Source organism: Ambystoma mexicanum, chromosome 10 (assembly GCF_040938575.1).
Source record: "Ambystoma mexicanum isolate Mex_15411 chromosome 10, UKY_AmexF1_1, whole genome shotgun sequence".
In the NCBI taxonomy this organism is placed as follows: domain Eukaryota; kingdom Metazoa; phylum Chordata; class Amphibia; order Caudata; family Ambystomatidae; genus Ambystoma; species Ambystoma mexicanum.
In genome coordinates, this window is record NC_090932.1 from 1542740490 (window position 1) to 1542761260 (window position 20771).

General features: G+C 42.6%; 1 protein-coding gene across 2 annotated transcripts in view; it reads left to right on the forward strand.

The window, feature by feature from the left end:
* Nucleotides 1-20771, forward strand: part of RNF10 (ring finger protein 10) — a 776216-nt gene that overhangs the window by 604355 nt on the left and 151090 nt on the right. For both annotated transcript variants that reach the window (XM_069619770.1, XM_069619769.1), the window contains one exon: nucleotides 12461-12628. In XM_069619770.1, the coding sequence (XP_069475871.1) occupies nucleotides 12461-12628 (168 nt within the window). The remainder of the gene's footprint in view (nucleotides 1-12460; nucleotides 12629-20771) is intronic.

Below are 20771 nucleotides of genomic sequence, written 5' to 3' on the forward strand. Positions count from 1 at the left end.
ACCAGCGATGTTATTCGGTTCATTCGAGTACTCTTTCATCTTGGCAATCTTGAATCCACAGTATTCATCTCTTTTGGCATTCCGGTTATTTTGTCTTCACCTCCACCTGGAGGCAGGCATCTTTTGGTCTTCATCCAGGGGACTCCAGGACTCCATCGTCTCCCGTGGCCTCTGATCCCGGAACCTCCGATCAAATAATGTTAATCGTCTAAATCAAAATAGAAAATAAACAGATTAAGTACATAGCACAATACTAACTTCATCCTTTTGCCAAAAATAAAACATGCTTGGTAAAAATACTTCGTTTTTTTTTTTCTTTTTTCTGAAATTAAACACAAGTTAAAAGAAAACAAACACATATAAAACAGCATTCAATATTTAATACACTTTCTCTCTGCACACCAACCACGAGCTTCCGTTATATGTGCATTTATTTATTTATTTATTTATTTATTTATATTATATATTTTCACATATATTACAGTGTTTATGTGCCATCATAACAATCAACTTTTTTTTTTTTTTAACTTCTTTGTCACTGCCTCCTGATCACACCCATTTATTTTCTCAAGGGACTCTATCCGTTTCCACATGCTCAAGCTGCCTGATCTCATGTCTGGGATGGCATGGTTTGATTTGATTTACATGGACAAACTGCTCTATTGCTGTTTCACCTTCATTTTTCAAAATTTTATACACTACAGGAGAGACTTTATCTATAATTCGGAATGGCCCCTGCCAGGCTGCCAGAAATTTAGAATTTTTCTGTTTACTTTTTCCAAAATGAAACTTGTACACCTGATCCCCTACATTGTATTCCTTTACTGATGTCTTTTTGTCATAATATGACTTAGCACTGTCAGCAGCTCTTTCCAGATTTCTCTGCACAAAAGCAAATGCATGTTGCAAATGCCTCCTCAGTTCATCAATATATTCATGAACTGTGGATGCACTCACTAGAGTTTGCTCATGTGTTCTGTATAGTAGGTGTTGTGGTAACACCATTTTCCTACCTGTTAAGACCTCATGGGGGCTAACACCTGATGCTTTGGCAGGAGTCGACCTGATTGCCATAAAAACCAATGGTAAACGCAAATCCCAGCTGGAACCTGCTTCTGCCACAAATTTCTTTAAAATGTCCACAACAGACCTATTGCTTCTTTCAACTGTACCTGAAGACGCCGCCCGATATGCGATATGTAGTTTCCTTTTCACACCTAGTATTTGCCATACCTTACTCATTAGAGTACTTGTGAAATGACTTCCTCTGTCTGACTCAATTCTTTGTGGCAACCCAAACCTTGAGAACACATGGTTCACCAGCAATGTGGCTGCTGTTTGCGCACTACAATCTGGTGCGGGAATGCACTCAATCCACTTTGACATCAAACATACCACACTCAAAATATAGCGGTGTCCCCTGCTCGACCTTTTTAAAGGACCTACATAGTCTATTTGCAAATCTGACCATGGGAGAGTTAGGCCTCTTTTCATCAATGGTGCTCTATGCATTGGTGAAGCAGGTTTAAATTGGGCGCATACTAGACATCCTCTAGTATATAATTCCACATCTTGGGACATATGTGGCCAGTAAGCATAATCTTTTAGTATTTCTAATGTCTTTTGTGAACCTCTATGGCCTGCAGTTATGGCATCGTGTGCATGGTGTAGCATTAGTCCTCTGAATGAAAGGGGTACTACCCACTGTATTTGCCCTGTTATGGACTCTCTAATCATGAGTCCATCCTGTAATCTAATTCGTGTTTTGTTCTTTAATAACACCCTCAACTCTTCTTTTCCCATACAATCATTTTCTGTTAAAGGATTTTGTTCAGGATCTATCAAATGATTATAATAGATTCCTAAAATTTGATCATTCTTTTGTGCCTCAATCAAATCTTGGTCTGGCGTGTCATGACTCCACTGCACCACCGGTTGATCTACCTCCTTTGGTGCTTTAGACCGTGTGACTGCATCAATTTGTATTTCACCCATTAAATAATCAATAGGTAGCAATTCTCCCATCACAGCCCCAATCTTAGCCAGATGGTCTGCCTTATCATTTCCCTCCTTATCCTCTCCTGGTGTTTTTAAATGCCCACGAATTTTTCTCCAGTATATTGTTAAATTATTTTCTGACACCAATTTGTCTATGGCTTGTATCATTTTTCCATGTTTAAGTGGCTTTTTGTTGTATGTAACCATGCCTCTTGCTTTCCAACCAGGCAAATACTCCACAAAGCTATTCCGTGCATAGTCAGAATCAGTCACCAGGACAATTTCACTGAACTTTTTATCAACTGCAGTAGCAATTGCTTTATAGATGGCTGCCAATTCCGCCACCTGACTGCTCCTATCTCCAATCCTCATCCCTATACTAGGAACGCCTTCACATTTCAACCAGACATTTCCTATTCCTGCCACTAATTGTTTATTACTGTCATTTTCAATGTGAAAAGCACAACCATCCACGTATACAGTTGGCAAATCCTTGCATGTTTTTTCATCAAAAGCTTTGTGTGGTGATTGTTCAAATTCCTGTAAACTAGCTTCCACATCCATTTCATTTGTTATTTGTTCAGCTGCACAGTCATGTAAGTCAGCTAACCCTTGAGCAATTGGGCTCTTTTTATTTTGTCCATATCTTACTTCTACGGGAAAACCTTGTAATGCCAGCGTCCATGAAGTGATTCTGGATTGCGCTAGATTGCCTGATCTAATTCTTTTACTTTCTAAAAATTGCAAAGGTTGATGATTTGTTTCAATAATCACCTTTTCTCCCTGAATAATGGGGCGAAAATGTTGTAGCGCCCACACAGTGGTTAATAGGGCCTTCTCACATTCATTAAATTTCATTTCAACTTGGGAAAATGCCTTACTTGCATATGCAATGGTTTTGTGATTCAAATCGTGTTTTTGTGATAACACTGCTGACATACAATGTTCAGAAAAGCCTATTTCTATAAAGAAATCCCTATCCTTTATGGGGTATGCTAAACATGGTGCCTTTACAAGACATTCCTTCAATCTAGCCACTGCATCAGATTGCTCTCTTTCCCATCTCCAGGGAGTATTTAGTTTAAGCAGTTTAGTCAATGGTTGAGTGATTTCTGCATAATTCTCAATGAACTTTCTGTTATAGCCTGTCATCCCTAATAAACTTTTTACTCCTTTCACATTTTTAGGATCTTTTAATCTTTGTATGGCCTCTATTTTCTTCCTTTGTGGATTTAGCCCATGTTCAGTCACTTCATGCCCTAGAAAGTTCACTTTTTTCTTGCACCATTGTGCTTTTTGCAAAGATACTTTGGCGCCTGCTTTCTGCAATTGGCCAAGCACATGTCTTATTTCATCAAAATGGCTTTTAAGGTTTTCATTTTTTATCAAGACATCATCCACATAAACTATTGTCCCTCTTTCCGCTGCATCCGGCATGGCCTTTCTCAAAAATATGCCAAATTCACTCCCACTATTGATGTACCCGAACGGAGCTCTAAGCCAGGCATATTGAGTCCTGTCAAATGTAAAGGAAAATAGGTGTTGTATCTCCTCTGCCAATGGCACACACCAATATCCAGATGTGAGATCTAACGTGGTAAATACATTTGAACCATGTATCTGAGCTAGGCCCTGATCAATGAATGGTAGTGGCCATCTAGATACTGGTACTCTTTTATTTAACTCTCTTAAGTCTGCACACAGCCGCCATTGACCATTTGGCTTTAACACACCTAAAATAGGCGTATTGGATGTGCTATGAATGGGCCTAATTATTCCCCGTGATTCCAAATTTTTAATAATCTCTGCCAATGATTCTAAACATGCCAGCGGTAGTCTATACTGGCGTACAAACACTGGATTTCTGCTACAACCTTCTGGTAGTGTGGCCACATGTAAATCAGTTAAACCACAATCATAAGCATCTTTTGCAAATACATCCTTGAACTCCATAAATATTTCCCTCAGAGTGCGTCGATCCTCATCGCTGTTACATGCATCCGCTAAGGAGATCTGCTCTTCTACCATTCTGGAAAATTCTGGAAACTCTTCTGGTAAAGGAATCTCAGCGCTTTCCTCTAACTGTGTGGCTGTGTCTTTTTGTAGAGCTGCCACTTTCAAATATTTTGGCATATCAGCTTCCACTTCAATGGGCTGATTTCCTGTTTCATTTTCATTTAAATTAAATATTATGCAATCCTCTTGATGGCAGCACACTGTCTCATTTGAATCATAAGGATACACAGAATGAATTTTAAACATTCCTTTGGGCTGAGAGTCCAGGTGTTCTGGCAACTCGCCCTTGGCATCTACATATTTTTCAGGAATATTCCCAATCACCATGTTATTTAAATCTGCCGTATAATGTGATTTTTGTATGGCCATTCCTAATGGGGAGTTTTCCTCTAAATGAATATCCTGACAACCTTTATTATTCACCATGATTTTTACAGATCCCTCACCAATGTCTACCAATGGAATGTATTCATAATCCAGGCCTTGCTGTTTTATGGATTCATTCAGGCATACAAATGCATCAGAGCCTTTCATCTGCTGTCCATTTTTGCATTTCAGTGTTATTGCAAACTGTTTTGTAAATGCAGGAATAATAGTATTTTTCCTCATCTGTAATTCGACTGCATAAGGAACTAGTTGTGCACAATGATAAGCCCTTCTTTTGTCTTCAAATTCAGGCGCCGGCCCACCTAGGCGCGACCATATTTTTTGATTAAGGAAATCTAACACCATACACATTCTGTGCATGATGTCATTGCCCATGTAAAATTCATTTTGTGCTCCACTCACTATCCATACATTATGGTAAATTGCTTTCTGCCCAATGCTAATTTTAAGCATGCATCTGCCTGTAATTCGGTTTTCAAAGTTTGGACTGTCCAACCCAGAAACATATTGGTTTTTAATCCTAAATTTCGGGATTTCTTCCCTCTCCATAAATTTTTGCAACAATTTCTCATTAATGAAACTCCTTTCATGTTCAAGCGCTAAAGTGGCTTTTATTGTTTTAAGATAATCATTTATACCAGCGTGAACCCATGGTTGCTCATCTTCCATGTGTATCTCTGCCAGAGTGGTAATGTGTTTTTCTGAATCTGTTTTAGGAACAATATTCTGTTTGCATGTATTCTCTTTTAAATAGAAACGTAATGTGTGTTCGTCTATGGCAGTCTGCCAATCTTTCCTTGGGTCCAAGTATATTTGTACAGGTAGTTTTTCATTGTCGCTCTGATCTTTGTCTTGACACCTTAATATAACAGTGACACTAGGTATGCAGCTATTCTGTAGATATACCTCCACAGCATCCTTTGTTTTGGCAACGGTGTGACATTCTTTTATATTGCTGTTTTGTGATTTTAGTTTCTTAGGCCTCAATGGTTTTTTGGTTAAGGACCACAGCACTCCATTCACCCCATCTATGAGAGGAGACAATCTTTTCAGGCAATCTGTCCCCATCAGAAATGGAATTTCACAAATAGATGTGATCAATACCTCTTGTTTCATTCTGTGCTTTCCTATTTTTATGTCAACCTCAGTTACACCTATGATGGGCACCTCCTCCCCATTAAAGTTATGCACTGGGCCTTGATTTGCCTTCACTGTGATCTGACTCTGTGGAGGCCTCCCTTCATTAATACTCTTTACCAGCTCCTTGGACATAATTGTGGCCTGTGCGCCAGTGTCAATCATAGCAAAGGTGTGGCATTTTTCTTCTACAGTGATGGGTGCATAATATCTGTCCTCAACTTCCTCTAATACACATAAGAAATGTGAATTCTTACTGATTTCAGGGCTCACCTTTCTCAGGCCTTTTTCACTTTTGGCTAAGCACATTGGTAAATGAAAAGACATTTTTCCCTCCTTTTTACCCATTTCTGTGCGAGATATTTTATTCATTTCTCCATGTTCAGAGGTTTTTTGGAGTGTGGCCACCGTTCGCCCATCCATCTGGGTAACATCAGAGACCACATTACAACCTTCCAACTGAACATGTGTCACAACATCATTCAGCAATTTGTCATTTTTTAATTCTGTGCATTTGTGATCATTTAGTGTAATACCAGCCCTTTCAGCCTCTTCAAAAATATGTGGCTCAAAGAATTTTTCAGGTGATTGACTTGTACCCTCCTTGTGAGTATTTCCTTTTTCTGTCTGTGTTTGGTAATTGTTTTGCTTGCCCAGGGAAGGAGCTATGGCATCCCCATTTACTCCCTGTTCACTGGTATTCCCCATGCATGAGTCATTTTTCTTAAATCTGTCCCTTTGTTCTTTTGGAATTCCTAATGTTTCTTTTTCATTTGTGCAAATCTTTACTGTTTTATTTAGCTCTAAGTTAAACCGTACCTCTTTTTTAGAAGTATTTGCACTTTCTGTCACAATTTCATTTACTGGTACTTTCATTTTTAATCCATTAGACATCTCAGAGTCGTTATGCAAAATTATATCAGAGCAATCTGTCATTTTGACACTGCAGTTATCATGAGTACTTAGTCACTTTTCGGAAGCCCCCCGGTCATTGCTATGGCCATCAGCCCCATCTTTGGAAGGTTGTTTTTGCGCTGTATAGAGCTTTCCTATTTGCTCAGCTAACATTTTCACTTGGGCCTCAAGGCATTGGAACCTTTCCATCTCTTTAGGATCCTCTTTCTGTGGCCTAGGTCGATATTGGTTGTTTTCCCCCTGATTGGATCTATTCTGATACCTCTCAGGTGATTGATACCGGTTGGGATGGTTTCTGAACTCTTGATTCATTTGTGGAGGGGAGCGGGTTGCACCCATCCTTTGATTATAATCCCCTGGTGGGGAATCATTGTACTGGCGTGGACTGTAGTTCACGTTTTGCCTCATGTCCTGTCTCTCAGATTGTGGGTACTGGCCCCTATGTTGATTTCCATTATCAGTAAATCGATCCACATATCGGGGCCTATCCTGATTACCATATATCATGGTGCTGGGATCAAATCTGCTCTGTGTCCCCAATGACTGGTAGGGACCATCATTTCTTTGATCTTGATTTTGTCTCTGGTTATTGTTCATACCTGCCATATCAGACCGGTATCTTACCCGGGGTCTATCTCCTAAATATCTAGGGCTGATGTAGCTCTCTCTATTACTAGGATCATGTGATTGGAACATTGGTACAGTAAATGGCGATCTTTGTTGATTACCCCTTTGTTCAGGTGTCACATTATTTTTACCTTGGCTTTGAGCAGACTCAAGGGACATTTTGGCTGACCTGATTTCCATTACTGTGGCTGAGGGTTCTTTAGATTTAGGCCTGGTATCTTTCATTTTATCACTTTCTCTACCCTGACAATAGAGTACCTCATATAGCTTGGTGCTTTGATGTACAATCCATTCAAGGGACTTGTCACGGTCAAATTCACGGACCAATTGGGATATGATGTCTTTCTGTAGCCCATAGAAGTATGCGGTTTTAAACTCATTGGAATTTGAGTCAAAAGATACATCAAAGCGAGAGAATGCTCTTTTTAAGTCTTGTAAAAATTGGCGAGGTGATGTATTAGGTCCAGCAGTAATAGTGTACGCAACTTTCTTTGCCTCCTGCAATGACTGAAAAGGAGAAAAATGGCGCCTAATTTCTTTTTCAAACTCCAGCCATGTCATATTCTGCTGTTCATTTAATCCCCTTATGATGCTGGCCGTCGGGGCATCTAAAGTTAAATGAAAATATTGTCTGTACTGTTCCTTAGGTATCTGGAGCGCTTTAAAAATGTCATGCACCGCTTCTAAGTGATCCTCAATGCAGCATTCACCTCCCTTTTTAAATGGTTTGATCAGGGCTTTAATGGATTTCATTATTTTTATGGGGCTACTTGTTGCAATGCATGGAATTGCACTATTTTGTGATTCAATCCTGTTTTCAGGTGTATGAGATTGGTGGCTGCCCCCAATGGGAGTATCAAATCCCCCAAGGGCGCTGCAACCAAGTTCAGTCACCGGCCCAGTCACTGGGGCACTAGCTCTTTGGGCAGAGCTAGAATTCACCTCCACTCCATTGAATGTGGTACCCTGCCGCCTCTCCTGTGACCTGGGAATGCACATTTGCTGTTCTAAGTCCTTACACTTTTTAAGGAGTCTGTTGGCTTCATCATGCAAATAATTATTTTCATCACTCATTTTATTAATTGCCTCCTGCATATCGCACATTTGCATTTGGCATTCATTGAACTCTTTATTTCTCTTGTCTCTTTCTTGAATCATTTTAATCATTTCTTGTTCTACACTCTGGAGATCACCTTCTTTTTCGCAATGTTCTTTTTGTAAAATCTGCATTTCTGAAACAACCTCATCTTTATCCTGCCTAATGTGATCCACTAAGGCTTTTAAGTGTGTCAATTCTTGCTCACTATCTTCAAATTGTTTCTTGCTTTTGGATAACTGAGTATCAAAGTCTCTGCATTTTAATTGCATGTCTTTTTGGCATACATCCAATTCTGCTCTCAACATTTCCTGATTTTTACTTGCCCCATCTAATTCAGTCTTTAACCTGTTAATTAGCTGAGTATCATTCTCTTGCATTCGCAGTGACTTGTTTAAAATAAACCATATTTTGCCGCATAGCCGTATTAAACAGTCTTTCTCTGCACTTTTATCGGCTGCATTCAATAATCTTGTAAGGCAGACCTGAATTATGCTGCCTTCTGCAAAAATATTGTCTAGTTTTTCTTTCTGCACCTCACCCTGAATGCGGTTACTCCATTCTAAGGTACTGTTCGAAGACCAATTCCCATGTGCAAATAACTTTGCCTCTAAATATTGCACTAGATCTGAGAATGTGGTTTCCCTTTGTGACATTCTGAAATTCGTTTTTAGTGGCACACTGCTATTATAAAATGGGTTCCCTTTAATGTGCAAATGGCAGTGTGAGACACGCTTGCCACGCCCAGTAGGTACTCTATGATCACTTTCCCGGCCAACGCACCATAAATATGTAGGGTATTTTGTGGAGATTTGGGGCCTGACGGTATTTTATTACCGCCGAGAAATAACTTAGCAATAATCACTCTTTGTATTCAGATTTGGCCATGTGCAACAATAATACAATGGACATGCATTATTTCAGCACCCAGACCTGCATATTTGGTATACGTGGTTGGTGGTATTTTGGTGAGCATAATTCCCTTGTTTTATTTGTGGCCCCAATGTCCAGAATCCCTTATCTTCGCTTAGATTTTTCGTGTGATCACTAGAGAGACCTCAGACCTGCATTCTAGGGAAACCACAATTTCCAGGGATAGTGTTGGTGCGCCACCATGGGCAAACTCACTGACTTATTTACGACAGAGAGCTATATATGGTAGTCTTGTGGTAATTTCCACTACCTTATATACGGTAGGGAGCTATGTTCAGAGAGTCTCTCTTCCCGTTGGCTCATGTACCTCCAACAAGTTATACTACAGTCACTCACAATTATTCATACTGATTCTGACATACACACATCTGTCTTAAAATGACCATTGCACTGTTTAAAAATCTCCCCACATCATTGGCATTGTAATGGTAAATAGAAAATAAACCACCCGTCTGTTTTCAAATATTTTCTGTATTATAAAATTTGCATTTAGACATAATCTCATTCTTTACAGCAATAAAAGGGAACAATCAAAGCATTTTCAATGACACACTGCAATTATAGTGGCGGAGAACAGAACTTAAATTGCAACATTAGCACTTGATTAAGACACGCACGGGACTTTCATTTTTCTACACTGACTGCATACTTTCGTGCACACACACAGCTCCCCCAGTTAGGTAATTACCTTATCTGTTTAGAGGATTCTCTCTGTGAATGTGGCTCTCTTGGCTTAACTCCAACGAAAAGGGACGCTTGCCTTCTCAAGCCGGGGTCATTGCCTGGAATTCTCAGCTTTTTCAGATAGGACAGCCTCTGCCAGTGGAAATGTAATTCTTTCAGCTTTCCCCAGTCTCGACTGCAGCAGGACACCCCCACAGCCAGGTCTTCTCCCCAGTAGTGCAGAAAGATGTCTCCCTGTCTTTTTCCCTGCTCCTGCCCACTAAAACTTTCCTCTCAGCCCTCTTTATGACGTGTTCCAATGAAATCCATCATCTCTCATCCTCCTACTCTTTAACAATAGCTTCGCTTATACATTTGCAATTGTTGCAAATCTGACTTCCTTCCTCCTGCAGTTACTGTGCACAACAACACGGAGAATCAGGCAGAGAAGAGAAAAATCTGCAGACTCATTTAAATGGTTTTCAAAGTATGCCTAATTCTGCAGTAGAGAACACATTTTATTAGTGGGTTATATTAAAATAAGGTTTTATTAGTCAGGTTAATTGTTAATAGATTAGCTGTTAATTTTCAAATGTGTCTCTAGCAATATAGGCATTTCAGGTGAAAAATAGTGTGCATTTTTAAATGAACACGTGTGCTTTTAACTGTAAAAATAGCTTTGCATCTTATATGTTAAAATCGTTTTTTGACTGAATAGCCTGTCTTTCCTTGTTAATCTGCTAACCCATATAGCAATGCACCGCACCCTTGTGGTGGTGCTGCAAAAAAAAAATGCTACTTGTGCAGTAGTGCTGTAATGCTACTTGTGCAGTAGTGCTGTAATGCTACTTGTGCAGTAGTGCTGTAACATGCCAAATATCCTTACAGGGCCTGGTGGAAAGTCCCTGTCATTAAGGCATTCATTGAAGAGGTAAAAAGGCTTTACCCCCATTTCAAACCCACACACATGGTGGCATATAAATGTTACTCACAAAGCTCATGGGCCCCCCCCTTTGAATCTATGCACAAATCCAGCCTTAAACACTTAACATATAAAACGGCTTTTCTGGTGGCTATCGCCTCCATAAGTTCATATCCAAGTTCCATGTCAACCAGTCCATTGAACTACCTGCTTTCTTTCAAAACCCTCCAAGCTCGGCTGGGAAAAACCTCCATACGCTAGCTGTAAGGAGGGCGGTTCATTACTATGTAAACAAAAACCCTATGAAAAACAAACTGTTTGTCTCCATAGCACCTGGCAGGGAAGATGATCACGTTTAAAATAAACGCCATCTACAGATGGATAGTGAAATGCATACAGCTCTGCTACTCTCTATCCACCTCGATCTCTGCCTTTCACACCAAGTGCCTACTCTACCAGGGGTACAGGAGCTACTTTGGCCTTTATTGTAAACGTCCCGCTGGACGCCATTTGCAAAGCAGCTACATGGAACCTTATACATACTTTTTACTCGGCACTACTGCATTGACACATTCTAAAGCAGATGCACAGGTGGAACAAGCGGTGCTAAAACATCTATTTGCCGCTGTACTTTCTCACAACCCACCACCTTCTTCAGACACTGCTTGCTAATCTTTGCATAGCATGTGATTGAAGTAGATCCACAAGCCTCAGAAGGGATCCATTACTCACCGTAATGGTATTTCTGATGCTTGTATCTGCTTAGATTCCCATGCGACCACCCTTCCACCCCTGTTGCGTAGATGGTGCATAGATGTTTTCTGGCTTATCTGCTTTATTACATCTGTACTCACGCTACACTTAATGCTATCTCATATCAGAAGCAAACCAATCTGAGGGACCTCGACGCTTGAAGGACCATGGGTATAGTGGACATCACACTAGGGATAGTATTACTGGCACGCCCTCTCGAGGTCCCTTTTAGAGTTTCGAAAACAAAAATTGTAATACTCTGCGGCTACCACTAGATGTTGACCTATGCATAGCATGTGAATCTAAGCAGATACAGGCATCACACATACGATTACGGTGAGTAATGTATCAGATATATGAATGCTAATACTGTTGCAGTCGAGTGACTTAGGTGCCGGTTCAACAGAATGTTCTCACTGGTCCCTCAGCTGAATATAAGCATTATGTAACGCCAGCTTCTGGGAGTTCCGTTTTTGTCCCAGCTTTTTATTTTTTTAAGACTTTCTATTTTTGTGCCTTACTAAAATTGGCTTCCGCTAGCGACTCCTCCAGTTAGGCTGTGCCATACAAATATATTTTGGGATAGATTACCTGTTTGACCTTCTCCCCAGTGTACACTTGGCAGTCTTCCCACTTCTAAAACTATAAGGTTTGGAACATGCAAATGTTTGTTTTTTAGTTTATACAAACTCATCTGTGGAATAGTGGTTAGGAGCCTTAAATGGGTAGAGCCACCCAGTCAAGCTTCTGATCCAAAGCTTTTAAGTTATTGGCTATACAGACATTGTGTATATCTTAAAGGGCCAGATGTTCTGGGGGTAACCATGGAGAGTATCCTGATGATAGCTACCTGCAGCCTTCCGGGTTCGCAGACCGTGTCAAGTACTGTTGTTGGAGTCTGGAGAACCTGAGACCTGATATTTTCTCTTGAATGTATGTAACATGGAACTGATGCACAGCATATTGTGTTTGGTCACAGTACACTTTTGATTTTGAATAACCTTGCTTTTCAGAGGAGAACAGTTTGGCTCCTCCTGTACCTGCGGACAGTGATGTTGAAAGTGACAGTTCAGACAGGATACCTGTTCCCAGTTTTCAGAACTCATTCAGTCAAGCTATAGAGGCTGCCTTTGAAAAGCTGGACACACCATGCACATCAAATGCCACGCTTCCAGACTCTGGTAAGGATAATGGAGTGGGGCACTTTGCAGTGTTCTATTGAGTTTTTGCTTGTTGCTTTTTGTTTGAGTAAATGGATGAAACAAACTATCAAGCAATAGATCCTATGTCGATGTTTCTTAAAATGATCTAGAGTAGTTGGGCTGGGCCTTAAACAGGTGCATTAAATTTGAAAAATGCTTTATAAATTCCATTTCCTCGAAAGGCACCTGGTACTTAATGATGTTCTGCAAGTTGGTCTTGCTTCTTACCATAATGCTCTGTATTCAGGGAGCCACCAACTTTTCCATTCTCAGACCATGATCTAGGATGGCATGCTTGTTTCCAAGTGCTTTTTTTTTCACTAGCCAGAATTCCTTTTTCGGGGGATATTTTTACCTTGATGTGGGTTTCCTAAACGTTTTGCTGGACTGTCCTTTTTTAGTTCAGGAACTTATATTGAAGTTCCCCTTTCACTGCAAATCCTATTGGGATGCTGCTCTCAAGTAGCCCATGTGGCTACCAGGGCAGGAGCGCTTGTTAAGCCCTGCATTCTGGTCACTGGGTGATTCGTTCACCTGAAGGGGGGTTTGGTCGTGTAAGTTCATAGCTGCTGTATTATTGCAGCATTAGTAGCCAAATGCACATATGTATGAATTTTGTATAGAGACTACCATGTTTATCGCGTTGAAGCTCTGTGCAGTGGACGGCCCTTTGGAAGACCGTAGTCGGTTCAAAAATGAAAATAAAGAAAATTACATTGCATGTGAATAGTAATTAGAATTGGGTGATTACTAGCATAGATTACTAGATTACATTCTAAGAATCTTGTAGAGCATATATGGAAGCCATTTGGGTACTAATGTATGTTTCTAAATCCTAACCCTGGCCATTTTGTTATGTCTATTGGAAAGATTTATTTTTGCAACTTTGTTTCCATTGACCTCAATGGAACCCTCCAGCTATTTCCTGTTGCTTGAACCTCTGTCCTGGCATTTGGAAGTTCCTTTCCTTGCCCAGCTCACTTATTTTGGGTGCACTGGTCAACCTTTATGGCTACCAGTGTAGTACGAATCCGGCATTTCAATGTAGCACACCTCACCATGTAGTGCTTCAGGGATATTGTGTATCCCCTTTTTTCTCTAACGTTTTTGTTACCTTTTTGATGTCCCTAGGACAGCAGCAGATTTTCTGTTTTTTTTCATTATACTAGTGTGCAAGTTTGTGTTAACTACATATTGCCATTTTAAGTACCATATACTCAATGTCTGTGCAATGCAGTTTTAACCCTGCAATTGGCCGTCTTTTTCTTTGCCATTTTCCTTTTCTTCTCTTGTGGGGAAGTGCTATAGAAGGCATGCACTTTGGCAGAATCCAACATGAATTCCTGGGTAGGCATGTGTAACTTGGCCAGGAGTTTTCTTTTGCTGGGCAAATGCGAGGCAAGAGGCTTCCAAGATTGGCAGCCCTGGTTAGTTTGAATGGTGTAGATCCTTGCCATTGGAAAGATGACGCATTCCCCGGTCCACATTGTGATAAGATGGCAGAAGGAGTTCCTGCAGCTGTTCAGTCGACTGGAGCCAAGATCCTGAGGAAGAGAAGCACTGTTGAAGACCAGAAAGACCGCTTTGGCAGTGCTAGCTGTCCTCTGCAGAAGACCCTGTGAAAGGACTGCCTCTCTGGCAATGGTCCATGAAGATCCTAGTAAGTGCTTCAACCCTTGGACTGGTGGAATCTAACCAGTCCAGATCCCTGCACGAGAAACCTGCTGTCTCGTGTCCCATGACCATAATGTGGGCTGTCCAGTTTAACGGGCACATCCAGTCCATCGTCGCAGCCGCAAGTTGGAGCTTGCAGCTTGGCAATCTGTGGCCTAAGAACCTCCTTCCTGCTGAAGCTGCTCTCCTGCATGGATTGGGGCCTTCCTGGAGTGGAGTCTTTGCTTCACGTGTCCTGCCCTCAGCCACCTGATGGGGTGTGAACTTTGCTGTTGCCTGTCTTCTGTGTCCTGGGAGGCGGTTGAGGGGCAGAGAAGGTCGGACTCCTCTCCTGTCGAACTGCTGTTGCTGCTCTCCTGAAGTACCTGAGTTTTCCTGCCACCATCTAGCCAGACCCAATCCAGAAGCAGACTTCAGCCACAGCACTCGCGGCCCCTGGACCACCTGAAACTGGAACAGAAGTGGCCCTAGTGATTAACTACCTTTAGGGGTGTTCACTTAGAAAATCAGAGTGCAGGGCGCAAGCCTGCATACCACTTTTCTCAGCCTCCCTCATATCCTAATGTGTAAAAGCCACTGCTTAAGTCTTTCTTGCCTGGTTGTGATCAGTGGACTTCTGGTCAGAGTATTCCCCGGTGTAACCCCCCTAGTGTGCTGGGATTAGGACCCCTAAAAACATTCTATTTACCTTCTAAAAGGTGCCTTTCCCTGGAACTGTCCAACCTGTTGGTGGCTTTACCAAAGGGTGTTAATTCTAAGACAGCCTGCTCTCCATGCTGCTACTTACCTGGACATTTGACTGAGTGACTAGGCCTACTTACCTGGTAGGGAAGGACTGCTTAAGCTATAGAGGCCTTCTAATTAGAGTGCAAGGTATATGATTACAGTTTTCTCATTTTAGACAAACACAGTAAGAATTGTGTTAATCATTAAAGCAGGAACAACTCTAAGCAGGAAAAAGTGAGATGTTAATTTTGAGTTCAACTGTGTACATGTGTTTCTAGTTGTTTAACTGATAACTGCTGTACTTGACTTTACTTGCTTTGTGTTTTAAGGTCTAATAAATTAGTATATGCTTTACTTGTGTGTTCCTGATCTTATTTGACTACAGGTGGGTTGAATGTACTGCTACACCACCCCAAAGTCCATTAAGTCTGACTTACTACTCCGTCTGCATTACCTTGAGTTTGGCTGGAACTAAATGTCAATTACCTTATTTAACTAGGGTGGCTTCTTGGAACCCTCCAACAGAGCTGGTTCTGTAAATTAATTGCACGTGTCCTTTGGGTGTACCACAGCCAAAATGGCAGTTTCCTGAAATTGGCCTTCGAGTCCATAAAGGCATCCTGAGTTTAAAGATTCAAAATGGGCCTCCTCTTTCAAACTAATCCACATGTGTGGGTGTGCCTGCGTGTTTGGCTGTTAAGCTTGTCTGCAAACGTGCCCATTGGTGGTTTCGCCAGACAGTGTGAATGTGTCATATTGTGACCCTGTCCATTCCTTAGATCTGTTTGGAACTTGCATGAAGACTGCTGATGATCCTGCTGTGGTGGTACTGGATAAGCTTTGGCTCCTTTTGGCATACACACCCCTGTTAAAGTATTGGTTCTTTCTTAGATTCACATTCTGTGAATATTCCCCGTCAGGCTTGGAATCCTTTTTTACCTATTGATTCCCCTTGCTATACGCAAGAAGAACCTACATGTTTTAGTCTAACACCCTTGTTATGGGTATTTTTGGGCCCCACCAATGGGACCTCGAGTAGCCACAGACTAGACTTTCCTCTTCCCCTCAGATTCTAACCGAATGTTGAAGCTGAGGGAGTCCTGGTTTTCGTCAAATATTCTAGGTAAAATGAATTTGAAAGTTTTCTTGTTCTCGACAAATTCGGCCATCCAGTCTACAATATCAACGTGTGACTCAGTGGGGATGGAGGGCAAAAGACCCCTTTTTACGGCCTCTGCCACCGCGGCCTGAAAAATGTATGTGAGCGAGATGAACACTCCAACTGCTTATACCCCCACCACATGGTTGACAACTGCACTATCTGTAGAGGTCTCAGTTCTAAGACACTCAAAGATAAAACCCAAAGGCTGGGCTGCTGGCTCAGTGAAGTGGAAGTACCCAGAGTACTCTGACATCGAATGGACCAAAGGTATAGCCACTCCGCAGGGAAACTACAGCGGTTGAAGGAAAGGATAAAGTCTGAAGAGCAACCGCCGAAAAAGACCAGTCGCCCATGGCTAAGAGCTGTCCACGGTGGGTGAGAAGAGGCTCTCCAAGGGGCCAGAGAGGCTGGCACATGGAGAAGATATGTTGTCACTGGGACAGAAGGCGGCAAGTCAAAAACGGAAACACAGGCACAATTTAAGGTCAGTGGCAGAATACAAGACCACGTCATTCACCACTGGTTCTAGCAGGGGTGGCGGGGGCACAGGGAGCACCTGCAACACCTGAGGCTAGCGGAGACCACCACGGCCGTAGACACAAGCCCCTTGTCGACTGCACCAAAAGTGCATAAACAATTGTCGACTAAGCCCATCGATAAGCACAAGCATACTTCAACCTTGTTGACTGAAAGAGCGGCAAAAGGCAAATAAGGTGGGCCCGTCGATGCATAACACAAGGGCGGCTCGCTGGCCAAAACTTAGGGCAGCTAGCCCATCGACGACGCCGCACAAAACTGCCTCGTCCACAACACTCCACAAGGGCGGCTCATCCACAATGCTCCATAAAACCATATTGGCGAAGACCATGGAAAAAGACCACAGGCATGGACACTTCTCTGCCCACAAGGACCGCAGTGGGAAGGAGAAATCCCAGGACTCGAGCAACCACAAAAGGATAGCTTGTCAATGACACCCTTGTCGACTGAGAAACGAAAACATCCCCAGGAGCAGTCAGGGCAGCCTCCTCGCCAAACAAGTTGACACCTCCAGAAAGTGGCCAACAACTGCCCGAACCCATACGTCAGGTCTCCCCAATTCCAGATGAGATATTACAGTACGGAATCAACAGACTTCGAGACACATCAACAAGCCAAAGGGTCAGAACAGTCGGTTATGATACATGTGGAGGCACCAACCAACCAGGCCACCAACACCAGGGAGACCCATCCCAGAGGAAGGCCAATTGGGCGGGAAAGCACAGGAAGAGGCAGGCCAATCGGCATCTAGTCCATAAACTTGAGCAATGCTCTCCTAAGCGCTGCGCTCCCACCAGATTAATGTAAATGTGAATTCTTCGCTCCACACTTTCGGTTTCATGAATTTCCTGTTGCTTCAAGACTAGGCCTCAGTGGAGGAGTTCTCAAAAAGACATCCCTGCTCTTCTAGGTTCATTGATGAAAGGCAGTTGGTTACAGTCAGAACTTCCAATCAGCCCTCAATCTAAATTGGATCACTGCTGAGCAAAACCACCATCTTGGTCTGTGTTGGAGCCCAATCTGCCATTTTGAGCACTCTGAGAAAGACCATTAAGGAAAGTAGGAAACCTCATATGCTTTCCCCAACACCCAGCACTCATCGGAAACCTCCCACACCTATTCATCCTAGTACCTTGCCGAGGCCTAGCCCCAACCCTTCCCATAACCCCGACGATTTATTTTACCGCAGTAAATCCAGAATGGGCCTCCATTTTCTGTCCGGCTTGCGGATGAAGAAACACTGGGAGTATACACCCTGCCCCCTGAGTTCCCTGAAGACATTTTCAATGGCCCTGTTTTGCCGCATGAGCTGCACTTCTTCTAGAAGTGCGGTCTTAAGTGCCTGTGGTTGGCGGTCTGGAGGTATGGGAGGTGGTGTTTTGCTTTAATTCCAGTAGGTGCCTGTACAATACCACATCCAGCACCCATTTGTTTATTTTTCTCAGTTTTGGGAAAACCTGAAGATCCTCCCTCCGGCGCCGTGGAATGCATAGTTACTGTTGGGCTTTTCCTTGCCGTCCCCTCTGGGATCCGGAAGGGCGCTACCAGCGCTGGCGCTGCTTAGATTCCTTGGACATCTCGTATCCCTTGCATGCTTTCTTGTACCCCTGGGAGTAATATGCTGAGCCCCTGAAGTATGGTCTTCCCCCTGCTTCGAAGACGTCCATGTTCTGCCCTAGGTGTCGCTAAACTGACAAAACGGCCGACTGTTCTGTAAGGGCATGAAGGATACAACTGTGTACGTGTCCGTCTTGATTGTTTTAAGAGCTTAGTTGATCTTTGGACCAAAAGGCTCATTGCTTAAAGGGCATGCCCACTACTTTGTGGTGGACATCAGATCGGAGGTCCGTGCATTAGAGCCACTCCACGCTAGTCTAGTCAGGACTGCCCTGTTGGCCATCTGCTTAAAGACTATTTCCGCCAGGTCCACTGCCATGTTGATCCCCAGGTTGGAGGCCTCCTCCCCTTCCTTTAGGATCGATTTTTGCCTCATTTCATTTTTCCTCCGGCAGATGTTCGAGAATTGGAGTTAATTTATGCCACATTACTATCATACCTAGCGATGATGGTCAGGAAGTTGGCTGCTTTTATTGTTGTGGCCCCAATTGCTAGGACCTTTTTCCCAAAAATGCCCCATTATCCAGTTGTACAGCGCACTACTTCTCAGATTTTCTCTTATGTCTTGCTGCCTCTGAGACTACCTACTCGGGTGACTGATGAGAAGTGAAGCATTTAGGTGCATTTTCCGGCAGGTTGTACTTTTTATCAAGGCGACCTTTCAATCAGCGTTTGTGTTGTGAATGGGCGTTTCATTGTCTTAAGTCCCTCTCGTCAGACCTGGTCAAAGATGGGCAGTGAGGCAACCGCCTTCCTCCCCTTTACCAAATGGTCAAATAAAAAGCACTCCTATTCTGAGCTGAGGGGGCCAAACTCTATGCACATCTTCATGATGGTGGAATGAAACCCTGTGATGTCGTCCGGGGGTGGGGGGGAGTGACTATTTTGCTGACTCCTCGTCTTAGGGAATTCCTGTGGGGAATCAGTGTCCCAATAGTAGTCCCGCTGCGGTGGGGGGGGGTTGTGAGGAAGACATAGTCTGTATATGCATCCGTCAGTTCCCCTTCTTTTTCGTGAGGCCCAGGTTCGTGCCGGTGATGTACTTGAAGCCCAGGTGATGCCGGGGGAAACGGACATGGTTTGAGATGGTCCTCTGGAGGACCTTGCTGAGATTCATCGTGATAAAGATCTGGGTCTGGGAGGAGAAGGTTACAGCACCGTTGGTTGAGGTAGAGGTTGGAAGGACGGTATCACTGGCCTCAGTGCTGCATCAAGCTGGGTGATCATCCTCTGCAGTGAAGAGTTCCTGTATGGATAGTAAGGCTTGTGGGTTGGTTAACAGTGCCTGCCCTTTCCTTTGCTGGACTTGCAGGTTGGAGGGCTCTAGGAGTACTGGTGGGCCTAATGGGTCATAAACTAGTAACATCTAGTCCAGAGTTGGACATAACCTTTTAACCAGGGTTCACTACCTCCAGTAATGCCCAATAAAATAATAATTTTGCCCAACTAGTATCCCTTAATTTTAAATTAATCAGAAGCAAGGGTTCTTTGACCAACGCTACCTGTCCCATCTACACTTTGTATAGCCCTGAATACAACAATGTCTGGGCCATTAGTCTATCAAGCCTCTTAGAACGGAAGTAAAGACCAGTTTAAAATTTAGTAAATTACTTTCTTTTTCTATCGACTATTAGACAGGTGGCCCACCAGCACTGATTAGGGATAGTACCTTATAGAGGCAGGGACAGTTAGAACCTTCTGTCCTTTTTGTGACATACTATTCTACTGCTTTATGACCAGCCCAGACACATTTTGTTATCTGTAGAACACGCAATAAGTTAGTAACAGCATTCTACAGCATGACGGGAGACTGTTGCCCTCATTCTCCCCCACTCCCTTGAGACATATAAGATAATCCACAAACCATATATATGCTCATTGGCGTATTGACGCTAGGGTTTGCCTGCCCACCCACCCCTTTTTTCGTGTTACCAGTTTATGCTTGGGCATAATCCATTTACTTATGCTAAGCAACCCAAACCCTTGTGTAATTCTTAGTAACACGAAGGACCAACTATTGCCCAGGAATGCCCGTCGGCCATTTTTTAATTCAAGTATGGTATTTGTATTTCCAAGGTGTGCACTGATGGGTTTTCAATGTACAGAGACTACAAATACAGAATGTTCATCTTTTGAAAGGTTGCAAAGTAAATGTAACTATAAAGAAATAAACTGTAAGCAATTTAGGTTGATTCAAGCAACTAGAAATTAAGACTGAAATAAATAGCCATTCGAAGGAAACATTTTGGTAAATGGGATGTATACAGTCTTGAAAACAGGTGAAAACCTGGACTAGGAAAAAGTACATTTTATAATTTGATTTCAAGTACTACAGTACGTTTTGGTTTCTTTAGTCAAAACTTTACTGTTCAGTTTACAAGTTCTACAACAGGGTTTGGCTAAAAG